Genomic DNA, 18,933 nt, shown 5'->3' on the forward strand with positions numbered 1-18,933 from the left:
TTAACTTACAAGCTTTTTACCGCCAATCCTTTAGTTTTTAAACTCGAAATTCAAACTCCGGATATCGGATAATTCGAAATTATATTCAAGACACAAACCATCAGTTCCATAACAGTCAGCTTTTTAAGGCGATTCAGCTGGATCGTGTCTGAATGAGACCTTCTGGCAACACTCCTAAGGTGCTATCTGGCAATACGGCTCGGAACCCAGCTCTGCGAATCGGAATTCAATAATATATTGAATTTATTAATTAAAAACGAACACCGCGAGAATGGCATCCATCCTGAGGACTGGCAAGCTGCTGCGCTACTTCGCCGGCTTCACCCGCAACGTGGTCGTGAACTCTGTGCGGGAGAGCGAATCCAACAACCTGCTGAACAATGCGCCCTGCATGTGCGGCCACTTCCAGAAGTGAGTAGAAACCCCCGAGCCGGCATTACGCAATGCACGTGTGGATTTATGTAAATAGAGGGAGGGGATGGTTGTTCCCCAGGGATTGGCAGCCAGACCAGGAGCTGCATATCTCACAAATTGAATATTGTTTGGTAACATGGTGCTCCCAGTTTTTACATAACCTCAGCGGGCCCACCAGGAACCGAAAACACATTTTCTCTAAAATTTTGTTAAGTTCCTCCATAATAACTTTCTCCTCTTCCAGCGGCTTTGCCACCAATGCCGCCGCCAAGGCCGAGCTGAGCCTGGACAAGCAGATCCGCCGCCTGGACCAGGATGTTCGCCGGGTGGGACGCATCTCCCGGCGCGATCTGGAGGAGGTGCTCGACGAGATTCGTACACACAGGACCGCCACCAGCTCCCAGTCCCTGATGGTGATCCGCTGCTGCGGCAACCTGGTGCCCGAGGAGCTGCCGGAGGTCAGGACGGCGCTGGTGCAGGAGATCTGGAAGACTCTGAACGCCCTGAACGTGCCCATGGACATCTCGCACTACAATGCCTTGCTGCGCGTTTATCTGGAGAACGAGCACGGCTTCGCTCCCACAGAGTTCCTGGCGGAGATTGAGGCCAAGGGCATCGAGCCGAACAGAGTCACCTATCAGCGTCTGATTGCTCGGTACTGCCAGCTCGGAGACATCGATGGGGCCACCAGGATCCTGGAGTTCATGCGCGCCAAGAGCCTGCCTGTCAACGAGAATGTGTTCAACTCGCTGATCCTGGGACACTCTCAGGTGGGTGTAGCCAGTGTGTCTTTAAAGCCTTGATTAATTAACTCTCTCCTTTGCAGGCCAACGACCTGGAGTCGGCCAAGGGCATCCTTGGAGTGATGAAGCAGGCTGGACTGGAGCCCAGTGCCGATACCTACACCACCTTGTTGTGTGCCTTTGCGCGGCACGGAGACCTGGCGGCGATCAAGGAAACCCTGGCCGAGTGCGATCAGAAGGAAATAATCCTGCTCGACAAGGATCTGCTGGACATCATCTACACCCTGACCATTCACGGCAACGGAGAGAGTGTGGATGAGCTGCTGACCAAGCTGCGAATCTCGCCGGGCTTCAATCAGGACGCCGTCAACGTGATCCTGCGCCTGGTGAACAAAGGTCAGGAGGATGTGGGTCTGAAGCTGCTGCGCGTGATGCCCCGGAGCAACCGCGTCAACGGAGAACCCATAGACGTGGGTGCCTTCTTCATCCGCCAAATGGTGAAGGCGAACCGGCCGGTGGAGAAGATCCTTTCGATCTGCAAGGCTCTCCAGGCAGAGGGCCTCAACCCCAAGGCCCTGACCATCGCCACTGAGGCGGGTCTGACCAACGGAGCTATCAACAATGCCTTGCCCCTGCTCCAGGAAATGAAGAGCGCCGGCTTGCCCATCAGGCAGCACTACTTCTGGCCCCTGATCTGCTCTGTGGAGTCCAACCAGGTCCTGGACATCGTGCGTCGCATGCAGCAGGAGTTCTCCGTGTTCCCCAACTCGGAAACCATCAGGGAATATGTTATTCCGAACCTGAAGGAGAAGAACTGGGAGCGCGTGGTCACCGCCTTGAGGGATGCTGGAGTGCCCAACTCCACGGCTGTCACCTCTGCAGTCTACGCCGCCCTGGCGACCCACAATATATCCGAGGCCGCCAAGATAATGGAACAGAACAGAGCCTACTACCTGCCATTCCTGTTCAGACAACCACTGATCCTGGCCCTCAGCCACACGAACGACTACAGCTCCTTCATCCGCTGCGTCCGACAAATTCACGAGGGATTGCAGCTCCGCCAAGGCAAGGAGGAGGAAGCGGAGGCCGAACAGGGAGCCGAGGCGGTGGCTGCAGTTTCGGAAAAGGCTACGCCCGATGTGGTGGGCTCCATCGTCCAGGAGGCAGCCACCTACTTCCGGCGGGAGCGCGTGGCCACGCTGGAGAAAATCCTCAAGGGATTGGTCAAGCAGGGCTTGTCCATCAGCAGCCAGAAGGCCACACTGGTATCCGAGCAACTAGGCGGCGAGCTAACTCCCAGGGTTTCCGAGCTGCTCGGCAAACTGAGCTCTGGGGAATTGGTGCCAGTTCCATTGCCGAATAGCGGAAAGCGCAGTCTGGACTCGCTCTCCATCGATGGTGAGTTCCATAAACTACGTTTGGAGACTATAATGAACTCTTTTTCTTATCCTAGAACTCGAACGCTTCATTGCCAACGTGGAAGCCAAGGGAGACAATGCCAACAACATCAAACGCCAGCTGTTGAACGCCTGCTTCCGCTCCCAGAACATCGAGAAGACCCTCCAGGTGATTGGGAAGCTCGAGTCGGAGAAGTTCCAGATCCCTGTGGGGATTTACGCCCAGCTCATCGACCTCTACACGCACCACAAACGCAGCTCCGAGGCCCTCGAGACCTACGGCCAGCTGAAGGCCAAGGACGCCGGTTTCAAGTTGGACAACCTAAAGGCCATTCGTCTGGCGGATCTCTTGTTGCAGGAGGAACGCGATGATGCAGCCCTCAAAGTGCTCGAGGACAACAAAAAGGATGCTCCTGTGAGCGAGTCGGAGGGAAGCTTCAACTACGTGACCACCGCATGGCGCACCCTGAATTCCCTTGCGGAAGCTGGTCAGGCAGAGCGACTTACTAAGGTGTTCGATGCCTTGGTGGCTGCCAACTACATTGTGCCCACCAATGTGCTCCTGGGCCCCTTGATTAAGGTGCACTTGGTGAAGGACGATGTGCAGAAGGCCATTCAGACTTTCGAGGAGATCTGCCAGAAGCACAAGTCCACTCCCTGGAAGAACGAGCTGGCCTGCCGGCTGATCCAGAAGGAGGATGCAGCGAATCTGCAGAAACTGACCGACCTCAGCACGGCCATTCACGGCGAGGTGAACAGCTTGTACGATCTGGTGTTCTCTTTCGTGGAATGCGGTCGCGTCCGGCAGGCCAGGAAGATCCTGGAGACTCCCGGGCTGCGAACCCGCCCGCAAAGAATCAACAGTGCCTGCGACCGCTACAAGAACGAGGGTCTGCTCCAGCCCCTGGAGGGACTCATTGAGGCCACCAAGGACCTGGGCCACATCGACCGGAACAAGATCTACTACACATTGCTGCTGAGCTACGACAAGGCCGACGAGGCCGAGAAGGCGCTGGGCCTGTGGACCAAAATGCAGGAGGAGGCGGTGACCCCCAACGACGCGTTCCTCTTGAAGCTGGCCGAGCTTCTCAGGAGGAAGAACATCGATGTGCCTTTCGTTGTGCCGGAGACCCAAAGGGAGTCCCGCACCAAAAAGGCAAAGGCGAAAGAGCAAACCAAATCCGAACCGGCTAAAGCCGAAACAGTCAAGGACAAGGAAGCACCCAAAGAGAAACCCCAAAAGAAGGCAGAGCCTGCACCCGCACCCACCCCCAAACCTGTTTCCCACACTTCTGGTTTCCGAAAGGCCATCTTGGCCAACGATCCCGACGCAGCCATCGCCCACAAGCAGAGCTTCCAAGGCGGGGAGAAGGTCGGAGTCCTCGACACCTCCCGGCTCATTGAACTCCTGGTTCGGGCTGATCGCCTGTCAGAGGCTACTAAGTACGTGGAGGAACTGCTCTCCGAGAAACTCCACCCGCAGCCCAAGATCTTCAAGTTCTATCTGAACAAGATTGCCGCTGCCGGGGACCTGGAAACGTTGAAGAAAATTGGCCAGCAACTGACAGAGGAGCAGAAGCGACTGGTGTCCTTCGACAACCGATTCTGCCACGCCAACATTGTGGCCGGCAAGGCTGAGCAGTTCCTGAAGCAGCTCTCCACGGACATCGAGGCGGCGAAGACACCGGAGGAGGCGGCCAAGCAGGCGGAGAAGTTCCCCCGAGGAGGAGCAGTGGGCATTCTGGACAAGCATCCCGAGCTCGTGCCACAGTGTAGGTATCTTCTTTGTTGAAAAGCGCATTCCAAGTAACCACTCCTCTCCACAGACCAATCGCTGGCCGAGAAGTTTGCCGCTCACAACCAACTGGGACCTATGAACGTCTTGTGGATGCACCTCATTTCCAGTGGACAGGAGGCCGCCTCTAAGCAAATCTGGGACAAGCACCTGTCCAATGCCCCACGTCTCATGTTCCAGCGCGTTTTGCAAACCGCCCGGGAACAGCAGGACGAGAAACTGGCTTCGGTGGTCATTTCCCAGTTGAGGGACAGCAAGATATCGGAGGGTGCCATTGGAAATGCCTACTCCTGCCTCATCGACATCCAGACGACCAAGGGCAACGCCGACAAGGCCCTGGACGTCCTCGCCAATGCCGTGAAGGATGTTTCGCTGGAGAACATCAACAGGACTGCCCTGCTTCGTCTGAAACAGGCGGTGGAGGAGAAATCACAGAAATTCCCCTACACGATTCCCGAGAAGCGAACCAAGGCGGAAGACTCCAGCTCCTCATCCTCGTCCTCATCCAGCGATGACGATGTGTCGCCTCCGATACCAGAAACTGTGCCACTCAAGCCCACCCCCAAGGCCTAATGTGGTGCCCTCCCGGACGCTCCTTAATTTACGTCCATCAAGTTAGCAAAAGACTTTTTGGGGCAAGATGCTTCATAATTATCCGAAAAACTATTTGTGGAGGAACAGCTCTTTTATTTTGCGCTATTATTAAGTTTTTTGCTAACTTTATGTTCGTCCTTTTCTCTAGTTTAACCCTTCGTGATTAAAGCTTATTTTTAAAGTATTTACTATGGATAAACAATTTGTAAACTAAAATAAATTTAGTTGTTTTGTTGCAAATGGAGATTTATTTTATTTTTAAAAGTATTTTTTAACCATTTGGAATTTTGCTAATGACAGCTATCAGGGTTGGCTAGGGCGATGAAGGACTACTAAGTTTAATAAGTTAATGGTTTTATGATAATTCCCAATTTAACCAAACGGGTAAAATATATTTGAAAATCGCCGAATATGGCGCCAAGCGATTTGACTATCAAGCTTTTTATCGACTGGTTATCGAATAGGGTTCTGACATCCATAGAACTCGTCATAATTAGTCCGACATTCCCAGTCTCCGCGTGTGTGCTTTTTGTGTTACCCGAATTTAATTCGTTCTTTTTGTCAGTTTATTTTTCTTTTGCTAAGGATGGTCGACAGCGATTACGAGAGCGATTCGAGCCGGGGTTCCAATGCAAGCGGCAGCTCCAGTTCCCACTCTGGATCCTCAAGTGGTTCCTCCTCATCCGGATCCTCTAGGCGCAGGAAAATTAATTTGGTTGTTCTTTTGGAAATGAGTGTTAAAAAAGTTTTTGTCGTCGACAACAATGGCTCCAGATTGAGGTAATTTTTCAATGACATATACCACATATGAATGCTAGATTAACGATTGCTAAGTTTGAAAAATTGTTTGTTTCGGTCACAATTTTTCCCGTTTAAACAAAATTAATCAATTTGAAAAACGTAGAGCTTTGCGCCAAGCGGTTCGTTGTTATCTTGACTATCGATGGGTTTCTAATCGATAGTGGGCAATATTGGTTTTGACATCTATAGAACAAATCAAACGTTTCCCAACACTGCTAGTCGCCGCGTTTGCTTTTTTTTTTGCTACCCGAATTTTAATCGTTGTTTTTCTCCCTTTATTTTCCGCTTTAACTAAAATGGGGGACAGCGATAACGAGAGCGATTCGAGCAGCAGCTCCAGTGGAAGCGGAAGCTCCAGCTCCTCCAGTTCGTCCTCGTCCGCGACCTCCAGCCGCAGGAGCAGCGAGCGGGAAGAGGAAGCACCCGCCGCAAGGCCTCAGGAATCCGAAAAAAGTGATATTCAGGATACCGGGGAGAAGGTAGAAGAAAATAAGGCTACCATGACAAAGGAGAAATCCGTAGAGAAGAGTGAAATTCCAGAGGACGCCGCCGAAGAAGAGGCAAAGCCAATTTCCCAATCTGCTGGCGTGGAAAAGCGGCAAGAAGAAGAAGCAGCAGCAGCAGCCGCAACTGCGGTGCCAGCAGAAGTAAATGAAGCAGAAACAACAGAGGAAACTGTCAAGGCGGAAATACCTGGCGATGGAGAAGAGGAATCTGCAGCAGGTGCAACTGAAGACCAGGAGGCGAAACCACAAGTCGCGGCCGTGAAGATAGAAGATGGGAAGGAAGCAGATCCAGAGCCACCGGCTCCGGAAACAAGCGATGATACCGTTAAGGAATCCCCTAAAGACACAACTGAGACAGTGGATCCTCCTCCAGTGGACAATCACATAGAAGAGGGCGAAATAACCGAAGTAAGTTGGAAAAATCACAATTCCGTATGTTGGGGTAGGTTCGGCTCCCTTGTGCGATTTCATCATAATGGAAATGACAGTCCATTAATGTTGTTTTCCCTTTCAGAAAGACGATGAGGAGGACGAGACAGTCAAAGAGAAGGAAACACCCACCGAAGTCAACACAAAGAGTCCGTCGAAGGACAATCATGGCACGCGCAGTCGTAGTCAGGATGACAAGCGTCGCCGGCAGCGATCCTCTAGCAGGAGCCGTTCGCCGCGCAGCCGCCGCCGCCGTCGGTCGCGGAGCAAAGGCAGCAGGTCCCGCAGCCGCAGCGTCAGCCCTATACGCCGCAGATCCAGCTCCTTGGAGCGCAGGCGCCTGGAGCGACAGAGGCGCCACGAGGAGCGGGACAAACGTGACAAGGAACGCGAGAGGGAACGCGAGAAGCGTCACCAGAAGCGGGAAAGATCTCATAGTAAGCGCCGAGAGGATTCGCGGGACCGGCGACGATCCAAAGAACGCAGAAGGGACCGGTCTGCGTCCAGGGATCGCAAGAGAGAACGCTCCAGTTCCCCGACTCCTTCCAAATCCGTCAGTAATCCTCCAGTGGCCAATGCAGATAACGAAACTGTCACTGAGCCGGCTGCCAAGATCACTGAGCGGCAGCGGAAGACTGTCGATGTACTGACTTCTCGTACGGGAGGAGCGTACATTCCGCCGGCAAAACTGAGGCTGATGCAGGCCGAGATCACCGACAAAGCCTCGGCGGCTTACCAGCGAATCGCCTGGGAGGCCCTTAAGAAGTCCATCCACGGTTACATCAACAAGGTTAACGTGACCAACATTGCTATCATTACCAGGGAGCTGCTGCGGGAGAACATAGTGCGAGGCCGGGGATTGCTCTGCAGAAGCATAATCCAGGCCCAGGCCGCCTCGCCCACCTTCACGCATGTCTATGCCGCCCTCGTCTCCATCATAAATTCCAAATTCCCGAATATCGGAGAGCTGCTCCTCAAGCGTCTGGTCATCCAATTTCGTCGGGCTTTCCGGCGCAACGACAAACTGGTCTGCTTGTCGGCCACCAGGTTCATAGGGCACCTGGTTAACCAGCGAGTGGCCCATGAAATTCTGGCCCTCGAAATCCTGACCCTCCTAGTGGAGACGCCCACTGACGATTCCGTGGAGGTGGCCATTGCCTTCCTCAAGGAGTGCGGCATGAAACTGACCGAGGTCTCATCCAAAGGCATCGGGGCTATCTTCGAGATGCTGCGGAACATTCTGCACGAGGGTAAGCTGGACAAGAGGGTCCAGTACATGATCGAAGTGCTGTTCCAAGTGCGGAAGGACGGCTTCAAGGACCACCCAGCTGTCGTGGAGGAGCTGGAGCTTGTGGAGGAGGACGACCAGTTCACGCACCTCATGATGCTGGACGAGGCCACCGAAACGGAGGATATTCTAAGTAAGGATTGGCTTTCCATTCTAATATGTAATCTCTAATGATGTCTTCTCTTAATCCTCCCCAGATGTTTTTAAATTTGACGACAACTACGCCGAGAATGAGGAGAAGTACAAGGGCCTAAGCAACGAGATCTTGGGCAGTGAAGACGAGAGTGGCTCCGGCTCGGGGTCTGGGTCTGGCTCGGATAGCGACTCGGACGGAGAGTCTGGATCGGATGCGGAGAAGCAACCCAAGGCGGATGCGGGCGATATCATCGATAATACCGAAACGAATCTGATTGCCCTGCGACGCACCATTTACTTGACCGTCAACTCCAGTTTGGACTACGAGGAGTGCGCCCACAAGCTGATGAAGATGCAGCTGAAGCCTGGCCAGGAGGTGGAGCTGTGCCACATGTTCCTCGACTGCTGTGCCGAGCAGCGCACCTACGAGAAGTTCTACGGACTGCTTGCCCAGCGATTCTGCAACATCAACAAGATCTACGTGCCTCCGTTCGAGGAGATCTTCAAGGACACCTACCAAACCACCCACAGGCTGGACACCAACCGCCTGCGGAATGTCAGCAAGTTTTTCGCGCATTTACTCTTCACGGACGCCATCAGCTGGGACGTCCTGGAGTGCATCCAGCTGAATGAAGATGACACCACGTCGTCCAGCAGAATCTTCATAAAGATCCTGTTTCAGGAGCTGGCCGAGTACATGGGACTGGCCAAGCTGAACAACAAACTGAAGGAGGAGGTTCTGGTGGAGAGCCTGGCGGGCTTGTTCCCGAAGGACAACCCAAGGAATACCCGCTTCTCCATTAATTTCTTCACCTCCATTGGATTGGGTGGGCTCACCGACGACCTGAGAATGTTCCTGAAGAATGCGCCCAAAGCTGTTCCAGCCATCAACGCCGAGATCCTGGCCAACAACACAGGGAATCCTTTCAAAGATGGCTCAGCCCCGGCTGGCAATTCCCTGATACCGGGCTCCTCCTCCTCTTCGTCATCCTCCTCTTCGGACACCAGTAGTGAAAGCTCCTCCGAGGAAGACTCCAGCTCTTCCAGTGAATCCTCGAGCTCCGATTCCAGCTCTGAGCCGCGGAAGAAGAAGAAACGCAAGGAAAAGCGTAAGAAGAAGTCGAAGAAGAGCAGCAAGGATAAGGCCAAGAAGAGTAAGAGCAAAAAGGCGGAGAAGAAACGAAAGGACGAGGATAGGGAGCGGGAGAAAGTGAGAGCGGAGAAAGATAAGGAGAGAGAACGGGAAAAGGATCGGGAAAGGGAGAAGGATCGCCAGAGGGAGCGTGAAAAGCAAAGGGAAAGAGATCGTGAAATGGAGAAACAAAGAGAAAGAGAACGTGAGGTGGAGAAACAGAGAGAAAGAGAACGGGAAAAGCAAAGGGAGAGAGAGAAGGAGCGCGAGAGAGAAAAAGAAAGGCTACGGAAGAAGGAAAAAGGAAAGCGCGAAAAGGATAAGAAGGCTGCCAAAAAGAAGTCAAAAGAGAAGAAGAAACGACGACACAGTTCCAGCTCAAGCAGCAGCGAAGACAGCGAGAAGTCCTCTTCGGAGGATGATTCCTCCAGTTCCTCCAGCGACGACGACAGTAGCGGGGAGCCCCAGGCGAAGATCAAGCGCCAGGAGGAGATCCAACGCAACAACAAGTTCCGAGGGAAACCCCGCGAGAGTGACGACTTCAATCTCGAAGGACCCAACTCCCGCGATAACGAGCGCTATCAGTCCGCCAATGGAAACGGCCACAAAAGGAGGGATAACTCCTCGTACGATAGATCCCGGGACCATTCCCCCAACGATAGAGACAGAAACCGAGGGAATGGCAATCAGGGCAGAGAACGAAATCGTGAGAATTCTTCGCAACGGAAGCGGGATAAGTCTCTTTCGTACGAGAAGCCACGAAGGAGAGAGAATTCTTCCCCCTACGATCGACGTGGTGAGAAACAGAGCCGTGGTGAGAAGCGCGGCAATGAGCGTTCTTCCCGGGACGATCGAGGACGTGACAGGGACCGTGATTCCAACAGGCAGCGGGACAGACAGCCGGAAAGGGATAGATCCCGAGACCGTCCACGAAGGGAGCGCAGTCTTCACCGTTCCAAGGGACGTGCCTGAATCCGAGGATACGAGCCTGACTGACAAGCTAAAGGCACTTAAATATTTGTGTTAATGACAACATGTAAAATTGTGTACAAAAACCCCACTAAGCTGATAAAACAAAAATAAATTGTGCATATTCCAATTGCCAAGACCTTAGAATCGAGAATTTTGTATTTCCTTTAAGTTATCATCATATGTTTTAATCAAACTTAATTAAATTTGTAATATGTTTTTTCATAATGAATAAATAGGATTTATATAATTTAGCCCACCGATCTCATCAAGACTTATTTCAGAAGGAATATTTCTCTTAAAATTTAAACTTTTGCACCCAATTTTAATTAGAAAAAAGAAACTGTAGGGTAAAATAAAATAATATGTAAAAAGAATATTAAAATTTCTTAAAACAAAAAAATTATGGTATTTAGGTAAATAAATTGGTATTAAAATTTTAAATAAAAACAGACTTATAGTTTCAATTTGTTGCTTGTATTATTAATTTATTTGGAAGGTCGTTTTCAATAATTTTTTTTATATATAAGATATATATTTATTATCTATTTATATATTTTATATATTTATATTAAGGGTAACCTTAACCAGAAACCCTATTGGTTTTTATTTAAGATTTAAATTTGATTTATTTATAATATATAAAAAGTAACTACAGAATACCATCTCTAAGATTTATCGATTCTGGAAGATATATCGATTTCAGTGTTGTACAACGTGAAAAACGCCGATTAATCCGGCAACATCAAAATTTCGAGCTGGCAACTCCCTTTTCGCACAAGTTTCGCCCGAGGTGAACACGCGGATTTTACTTGGTGGATTTTCAATTCGATAAATAAGGTAATTATGCCGCCCATCCGTGGGATTGTGTTTGTTAATAATACTAATGAGTGGATTACACCTACGGATTAATAAAAAGCAGCCGGCAAGATGACCAAGAAGCGCCGTAATGGAGGACGCAACAAGCACAACCGTGGCCATGTGAAGCCCGTGCGCTGCACCAACTGTGCCCGTTGCGTGCCCAAAGACAAGGCGATCAAGAAGTTCGTGATCCGCAACATCGTGGAGGCTGCCGCCGTCCGTGATATCACCGAGGCCAGCATCTGGGATGCTTATGTTCTGCCCAAGCTCTACGCGAAGCTCCACTACTGCGTCTCTTGCGCCATCCACTCCAAGGTGGTGCGCAACCGTTCCCGCGAGGCCCGCCGCATCCGCACGCCCCCACTGCGTTCCTTCGCCAAGGACATGTCCCGCAACAACCAGAATAGGAAGTAGATCTTATCCAGATAGCTGAACTGAAGACCTGGATGCAGTCTCAAGATCGATATGGAATCCACCATGTAGCAAGTTTTCTTTCAAATGGACGTGACGAAATATACGGCATTCAGTTTTTAATTTGAAATAAACCCCTGTACTTTAATGGGGGTGAAACTATCAGCTAAATTTGTGCTGCGTTCCATTCTTTACTGTCATCTTTAACCCCACTATTTCATACCCCAAAACCAACTGTATCCTCGACCATTATTAGCTTAAACCTCAAAGAGGAACTACCTACCGGATCCGCCGGGTACAATAGCAATTGGATGAACTTAGTTATTCTTAGCGATACATGTTCTCTTGAATCTGGTGTCTAAAAGATAAATGTAGTCCTAAAGAACTTTAAATGATTTAAATCTGCATACATTTCTTTAATGTCATGATAAGATTTTATATCAAAACTTGATAACCCTCTGCTATTTGTTGTATCAGTGCTTATAGTTCGATCCTAGAAGGCAGTGCTCATAATTATATCCTAGAAAAGGAATTGGATCTTATTTTAATGTACTAAAGTAGGGGTTTCATCTACCAATATGATATTCTTTTATAAGATAAGATAGGTTCCAATTAGCTAATTTATAAGTTTCTAGCTAGGACAAGGTGATTCCACGTCACCGGGGTCTGCTAATTTCAGTAATTGCATTTCAGTTTCTTGTAATTTAATATAAAGTGTACTGAGCTACTGAGTGCACCTGAATCGCTACTATTACACACCTCCATTAATAACCATCACCCGAAATCAACACTTCATCCACTGTTTCCTGTGCGGAGGCGTATTTAGTCGAGTGTGATATCTCATTTCCGGCCTCCACCTGTTTCCGGAAGAGCTTGGATGCAGGAGAGATGAAAGTAGTGTGAAGAACAAGGGACTTTTTATTTAATACTTACGACCTTTTTATATTAATACTTATAGCTTATAGCTATCTGGACATTACCTCATTTCCATTTTAACTTATTGGCGTTGATAGTAGGTGGTTGAGGGTTTGGTCCCTGGGTTTTTAAAGCCATACATCTGCTCTTGGAGGTGGTAAGTCTTTAAGGGAAAAGACGGAAAGCCGGTGGGGATGTGGCCTATGTGGCACATATGGGGCTTTAAACCAAATTAAGAGATGTAGAGAAGTTCTTTCCAAGTGGCGCCACTGATTCGTGTACAATTCTTGGGGCATGCTTTTGTGGCGCCACTTTTCAGGGATGCAAACTTCAGATAGAAATAAATATTTATCTAGATAAGTTCGTTTCTTTTAAGTTAAATGATTTTTCTTAAAAAAAAAATCGCCCAATAATAACTGAAGAGTTAAAACTACAAAAATTTCAGATATCCCACTAGAGCCTCCTTTTAAATAATGCTTCTTTTCTATATAATTCTTCTGTTTTGTTAACATATTTATTTATTTTTCATTTAAAGTACCATCTTGAGCATTATATTGAAATTCTGGAAGCCCAAGGTACATCCTTGCATACTGTTTTTTGGCATAAATTACACAGACGTGAGTGCAAAGGCAAATGAGTGCGTGTGTCCTGATGGGGAGTGGGTGTTGGGAGGCGGGAGGCGGGAGGACATGCCCTCAATGGGTCACATGCGAGAGAATGGGTGTTTGGGTGTATGTGTGTACACTTCCTTTTCCTGCTTACCCTTTTTAACATTTTTTTCCTTAAGCCGTAACAACTTTTTTCTCTGTTTTCTGCTGTTTCAGCAGCAGCTCCCCGAGCTGAATTATTGTTTTCGTTTTGCCTGGAAAATAAAAATAAAACGTAGATATAAGCAGCTGCCGTTGATCATTTAGCATAAATTAAATAGAGCACACGCAAGTGCTAATGAAAGTTATGTTAAGCAGGAGACATGGACCCAAAGGACGCATCAGTTGGAAAAGGGAGGAATCCTTAAAGCACACAAGTTTTATTCGTGATTTACAAAGTGTTAACTAGACTACTCCTTTCACACTCATTTCAAATTTTTCTTGTTCAGTGTCTGCTTTTCTTCAGTTTGTGCTTTTCTTGGGTAATCTCAGGTGCTCCAAGTCGTCTCCTATGGCACCTCTCAAAGGACCCTCATATGGGCCCGAATAGACGTCGCTCCAAAGGTCTGGCAAGGATGGCTCCCCATCCAGTATTGCTGCTTTGGTGGCGGCCTTTATCTCCGCCTTCACCTGATTGTTCAGCTCCATGAGCTCATCCTGGGAGATCAGGGCATGCTGGAAGCACAATGTCTGAAAGATCTTGATGGGATCTCGCTCGGCTCGAATCCTCTGAACTTCCTCGCGAGTCCGGTAACTGGTCCCTGGGTCCGACATGGAGTGCCCGCCATACCGATAGGTCTCCAGTTCCACTATCAAAGGACCCTTGTCCCTGGCATGCTGGATAGCGAATTTCGTGGCACTTTTCACAGCCAACACATCCTGGCCATCTACTCGAATGCCGGGCAGAAGGTCGCCTCTTTTGAAGTACTTGTCGTTGCTCGAGGATCTCTTGGAGCTCGTGCCCATGCCGTAGTTGTTGTTCTCGCAAACGAAAACGAGTGGCAGTTGCCACAACTGCGCCATGTTGAAGGTCTCCGCGATCTGCCCTTGATTGGCGGCACCGTCTCCATAAAGAGCCAAGGCCACGGATCCATCCTTCAGATACTTTCCAGCAAAGGCAAGACCTGCTCCCAGAGGAACCTGATCTCCCACGATGCCCGTTCCGCCGAAAAAGTTCTTTCCGTACATGTGCATGGATCCTCCTTTTCCGCCGGAACAGCCTGCGGAATTAATCAGAAGTAGGAAGAACTATTAGATGCGTGAAGTCTCCCATCCAAAGCTTACCTGTGGAGCGACCCGTGAGCTCTGCCAGAACACCTTGAGCTGACACGCCCATCATGTACGCCCAGCCGTGTATTCGATATCCCGAAATGAGTTTATCCTGTTCTCCCATCGCCGCCCGAATCCCCACGGCGCACGCCTCCTGGCCAGAGTACAGGTGACAGAATCCGCGGATGAATCGCTCCTTGTAGAGATTGGCGGCCGCCGTTTCCAGGCTCCGAAGGGCCACCATCTGGCGGTAGTACCGCAGGGCGTCGACTTTGCTCAGAGGCACAATCAAGTCGGGGCCAGTCATCTGCGGCAGGAGGTGAAGCTGAAAGTCCTTCGGCAGGCGAACATATCGCAACTCTTCCTTGGGCCGAGGGTCCTCCTTGGCGGGCTGGGGGCGTGGCAATGCACCGGATATGGAATGAGCGAAGCGCTGTAGCAAGCGGCGTGCTGGTCCAGCCGGGAACATGGCTTTTATTCTTGTTTTCAAAGTAGGAAACTTGTTTGGCGATATAGAACAGGAAAACAACTAGCATTGTGCCTACTTGTCGTGAAAGGATAGTTATGGATATGTATTTTATGCTATAAGTTCTTAACTTCAAACTTAGGATTGCTTGGAAATGAATATAGCATACATTTAAAACACTCTTGAATTACCATTTACTCTCAACTGGCATCATAATTCCGGATTTTTCAGAGTTCACTTTTCCACTTTCACATTTCCAATCGCAATTGTCTGTCTTCCCAACGCCCTTGTCCCTCAGATCCTTGCCATATTTAGCTTTAATTTCCGTTTTTTTCCGTTCCGAGCCTCCCATTCGCTGCGAATCCAATATCCTTTTTATTCCAGTTGTACTGTTCGTATATATTCAGCGAGCACCTAATGCCAGGGCCAGAACAAAACACTTTCACTGCCTCCTTCTGCGCCGGCAATGGTTTTTTCTGTGGCCGTTTTTTGGTCCGCTCCCAGTCGGTGTATCGTAAATAAAAACGCTAAATGTTTTTTTAACGTGCGCCACTTAACACTCGGTACAATTTAAAGGCAATTGGGCACACCAGAGAACAGCAACAGCCACTACTCGGGCAACAATGGCGGCAAAAAGTCACCATTCCCGAACAATGCCTCCCTTTATAAAAATGGCGATGAGATATTTCTGTATGTGATTCTCTATGTCATGGGATTCCCTTTCACAAATCGTTGGGTAAAAAAAAGAATTATTAGGAGAGTGTATAGGATACAAATACCACACATATATCCCTTTTTTTAATGCAAAAGTGATGCAATTTTAAGGGTATTTAATAGGTTGCCACGATGTGAGTTGAACATTGTGCCCTTTTTTCTATTTTTATTATTATTATTTTGACATTTTGTTGGCTGGCTGGTAATTTAATATAGATTTTTGTCCGCCCTCTCGGAGCTCCACTCGGCACTCGGCACTCGCACATTTTTTATGTTTGCAACAATAAATTGGCAATTGATTTCTGGTCTCATATTTATGAGAGTGCCATATATTTGAGGAGTTTTCATTTCTTCTGTTTGGGTGGAAATAAAAAATTGTGTGGCAGGGGCCGGAGGTGCTCTTTCTTGTTGTCTGATTCCTTGTCAAACAAATCGTAAAAACAACGAAAAAATGAAGGCGAAACGTTTTATTTATATAAAAATCATCAAATGGCATTTGCTCTTACTTCAATTATGGTACCAGCAGCAGCAGGATGACTGCGGCGGCAGCCGTAGGACGAGGTGCTATTGCGAAAAATATGCTCCTGTGAAAATTAAAAAATTTATGTTTTTTCGCTTCAGAACAATATCAAAGTGATACGACGAGGGTGGCGCTTACAGCATCCTGCGGGGCAGGAACATGCTGAAATACCTATAAATAAATATGATAATGTAAAAAATTGTTTGCATTGAAAAGAAAAGCGCCCCGTCCACCGTCCATTGTTGAGTGTTTATTTTGTGATTGATAAAGAATCGAACTCGAACCGGCTCTCGATTTGACTGTTGTTGCTATTGTTACTTTCGGAGCACTCGATGGGCGTTATTATTTTTACTGTCAACTGGCAGCTGCGGCTTTTTTATGCCTTTTCCCCCTTGCCCCCTTGCCGTGTGTTTGCTGTTCTGTGCCGTGTTCACTGTACTCGTGGCCTTGGGCCAAGTCCGCGATTCCCTTTGACCATGGGAAATGTAGCATGTGTCCTTTTCCGAAGTGCAAAGTGGAGCAGAAAGGGGAAAACGGACTGAAAAGCATTTATATGAATATGAAAATTAAGCTCTTATTTGTAATGTATGCGTTGTTTGCACAGCGATGGTTCAAATTAAACGCAATAAAGTGAAACATTAAAGAAACCTTCATTTAAAATGAGTGTTGGTATTTCTCTCCAAATAATACGGAAAATAATTGAACCTGTCTGAGTAAATAAAGCATTTCCATATGCTGACTATGGAGATTCCTGGCAAGTGCTCCTGATGCAATTGTTATCGTTTCTCTCTGATCAATTGCTTTTTTAATTCCCCGAACTTTCTCCACTTTTGTAGCATACTCTTCAGCTGCCATCTGCGAAAGAAATGAACTCATTTGCTGGCCCAATTGCCAAATGGAACCAATTCGGGGGAGTATGGGGAACAGGTGGGCCCTTCGATTCGTCCTTCCATTCAATACAATTAAATTTCCACGCTGCTTGATTTTGAACGCCTGACGCATTTTAATTATTTTCAATGGAAATGCTTTATGAAATTCGAGAGGGCGACCCAATTGCTCAATATTCATGCCCGATCCCTTGGCATCCTGCCCGAGTCCTGTGTGTGTGTAGCAAACGGAAGTGCAGCAAAGACAGAGCACACGAATCGAAAATGAATGTCATTCATTCGATCCGAGAGTATCCTGCATGCAATTAAGTCCTTGCCTCCCAAGGGCGCCACCTCCTGGAGGGCTGGTCAGGTTAATTACAACCTACATTGTTTATCGGCCTTAAAACCACTGCTCCATTCACTTCCTTTTGTTCTCCTTGAGCTAATTCCGTGGCTGCTTAATAGGATTCTTAAATATTTAACTTTAGCCCCTTTGCTTTGCTTAATTATGCGAACGTTTTTAAAATATTTCACTTTTAATTGTTTGAGGTTAATTAATAATTCAGCAAATTCACTGCAGAAGTTCCGCTGCAACTCCCTCCGCGGCGGTTCCGCTTTCGTCCTTTGTGTGTGCAGTTTTAATGGACCAGACTTGCTAATGGCCAAGGATCTATAGGTTCGTTTGTGCTGCTCCACCTCCCGGCCTCCTCTACTCTGTTGAAGTCTAGTCTGAGGTCTGGACCTGGACATCATCTGCATAATTCTTCATTAACGCGAACTTAATGCGTTTATGGTTAACGCAGACAGCGAAATGATGTTTCATAATTCAATTATCGTGGCTCGTGTTGGGGCTGGAAGGAGTGGCGGAGCGGGTTGCGGTTTCAGGTCTGTGTACACCGAGCAGGTCTTGAAGGTGAGAGGGCAGATACTTCGCAGCAATGTGTTGGTAATTGAAAAAGTTGCGACTGATTGGAGGCTACAATGAGGGATATGGCTTTTAAATGGGAAAGATATTGAATGGCTTAATGATGGCGTAAACCACATATTAAATATTAAATTTGGATTGTTTTTAAGCCATTATCCAACACATGTGCTCCGGCTATCATGGCCTTTAATATATTACATTTGCCATTACTCAAACATCACCCAGTGGGAGGCTCTGGGAGTCTCTTGGGAAAGGGAAGTCCCAAAACGGCCTGATAAGAATTTCATTTCCTATGCTATTCACACTCATCCACCGCTTAATCCCCATCCCCCAGTCCATAAAAATTGATACGCACAATCAGAAACCCTTTTCCAGCTAGGACCTTTTTGCGGAAGGGTCAGCTTTAAGGCCCAACATAAACAAGTTAGTCAAATAAAACATTTTGTTTTTAATAAAAAGCCAAACAAATACAACCAACACAGACAGCATAAATGGATCAAAGTAAAAATTGGCCGGAAAATATTATGCCACACACATGTGCATTGTGTGTGTACATATGTGTGTGTGGAAAGGCTTAACCCAAATTATCCAGAGCCCGAAGGCAAAACACTGACTTTCACTTACGATTGCGTATCCGCAGTGTTGTTTTAGAAGCAACCAAAAAACAAAAACAAGACCAGGAATCATGACATATTTTTACCCTGCCTCGAAATCATTTATTGCTGTCCACTTGTTTCATAATATACTTTTTTTTACCCTTCCCGAAGGTATTATGGATCATCTCCGACACTTTTCATAATAATAAAAATGTATATAAAATATAAATATAACAATAATAATAATTTTCCTAAAATCACCTAGTGGTAAGGCTCGTCACCTGTGTCGATGGCCGCCCACAGAAGTCAGCAACTCCTTTCCATGTGATCTCTGTTAAGTGTCACAAGCTCCTCCCACACCCTCTGTCGGTAACAGCGCTCTGATCCTTTCTCACCACATCCTCGTTATTTCTTTGGCCTATTTTTCAGCTCTCATAACCCAAGCACAGTTTGTGGCTGATCCCGCGATGGTTGAGATCGTTGTTTGTTCGCTCTTCGTCGTAGTAATGTTGGAGCTCCGTTTATATTTTTTTTAAT

At 48.0% G+C, this 18,933-nt stretch overlaps 4 protein-coding genes across 6 annotated transcripts; 3 read left to right on the forward strand and 1 right to left on the reverse strand.

The window, feature by feature from the left end:
- Positions 1–155: 155 nt before the first annotated feature.
- Positions 156–5,187, forward strand: LOC6497664 (leucine-rich PPR motif-containing protein, mitochondrial). The gene is made up of 5 exons (XM_001961575.4): positions 156–411; positions 659–1,184; positions 1,241–2,555; positions 2,611–4,326; positions 4,381–5,187. The coding sequence occupies exons 1-5, from the start codon at positions 272–274 to the stop codon at positions 4,920–4,922; spliced, it is 4,239 nt and encodes a 1,412-aa protein (XP_001961611.1). The 5' UTR covers positions 156–271; the 3' UTR covers positions 4,923–5,187.
- LOC6497665 (pre-mRNA-splicing factor CWC22 homolog) lies at positions 5,180–10,350 on the forward strand. Of its 2 annotated transcripts, XM_032451838.2 has the most exons (4): positions 5,180–5,723; positions 6,052–6,658; positions 6,765–8,100; positions 8,165–10,350. In XM_032451838.2, exons 1-4 carry the CDS (start codon positions 5,530–5,532, stop codon positions 10,204–10,206), a joined length of 4,179 nt encoding a protein of 1,392 aa, XP_032307729.1. In that variant the 5' UTR covers positions 5,180–5,529; the 3' UTR covers positions 10,207–10,350. The 2 variants fall into 2 exon arrangements, with proteins under 2 accessions (XP_032307729.1, XP_032307730.1); XM_032451839.2 differs by lacking the exon at positions 5,180–5,723 and having other exon boundaries at positions 5,920–6,658.
- A 552-nt stretch (positions 10,351–10,902) lies between these two features.
- On the forward strand, positions 10,903–11,605 carry LOC6497666 (40S ribosomal protein S26). Of its 2 annotated transcripts, none has more exons than XM_001961573.4 (2): positions 10,903–11,043; positions 11,126–11,605. In XM_001961573.4, exon 2 carries the CDS (start codon positions 11,134–11,136, stop codon positions 11,476–11,478), a length of 345 nt encoding a protein of 114 aa, XP_001961609.1. In that variant the 5' UTR covers positions 10,903–11,043; positions 11,126–11,133; the 3' UTR covers positions 11,479–11,605. The 2 variants fall into 2 exon arrangements, with proteins under 2 accessions (XP_001961609.1, XP_014761773.1); XM_014906287.3 differs by having other exon boundaries at positions 10,905–11,043; positions 11,123–11,605.
- A 1,793-nt stretch (positions 11,606–13,398) lies between these two features.
- On the reverse strand, positions 13,399–14,889 carry LOC6497869 (pyruvate dehydrogenase E1 component subunit alpha, mitochondrial). Its single transcript, XM_001961572.4, has 2 exons — positions 14,322–14,889; positions 13,399–14,257 (listed from the first exon to the last, which is right to left on the reverse strand). Exons 1-2 carry the CDS (start codon positions 14,773–14,775, stop codon positions 13,500–13,502), a joined length of 1,212 nt encoding a protein of 403 aa, XP_001961608.1. The 5' UTR covers positions 14,776–14,889; the 3' UTR covers positions 13,399–13,499.
- Between the last annotated feature and the right edge of the window lie 4,044 nt (positions 14,890–18,933).

The sequence above is a fragment of the Drosophila ananassae genome, chromosome 3R, assembly GCF_017639315.1.
Source record: "Drosophila ananassae strain 14024-0371.13 chromosome 3R, ASM1763931v2, whole genome shotgun sequence".
Taxonomy (NCBI): Eukaryota; Metazoa; Arthropoda; class Insecta; order Diptera; family Drosophilidae; genus Drosophila; species Drosophila ananassae.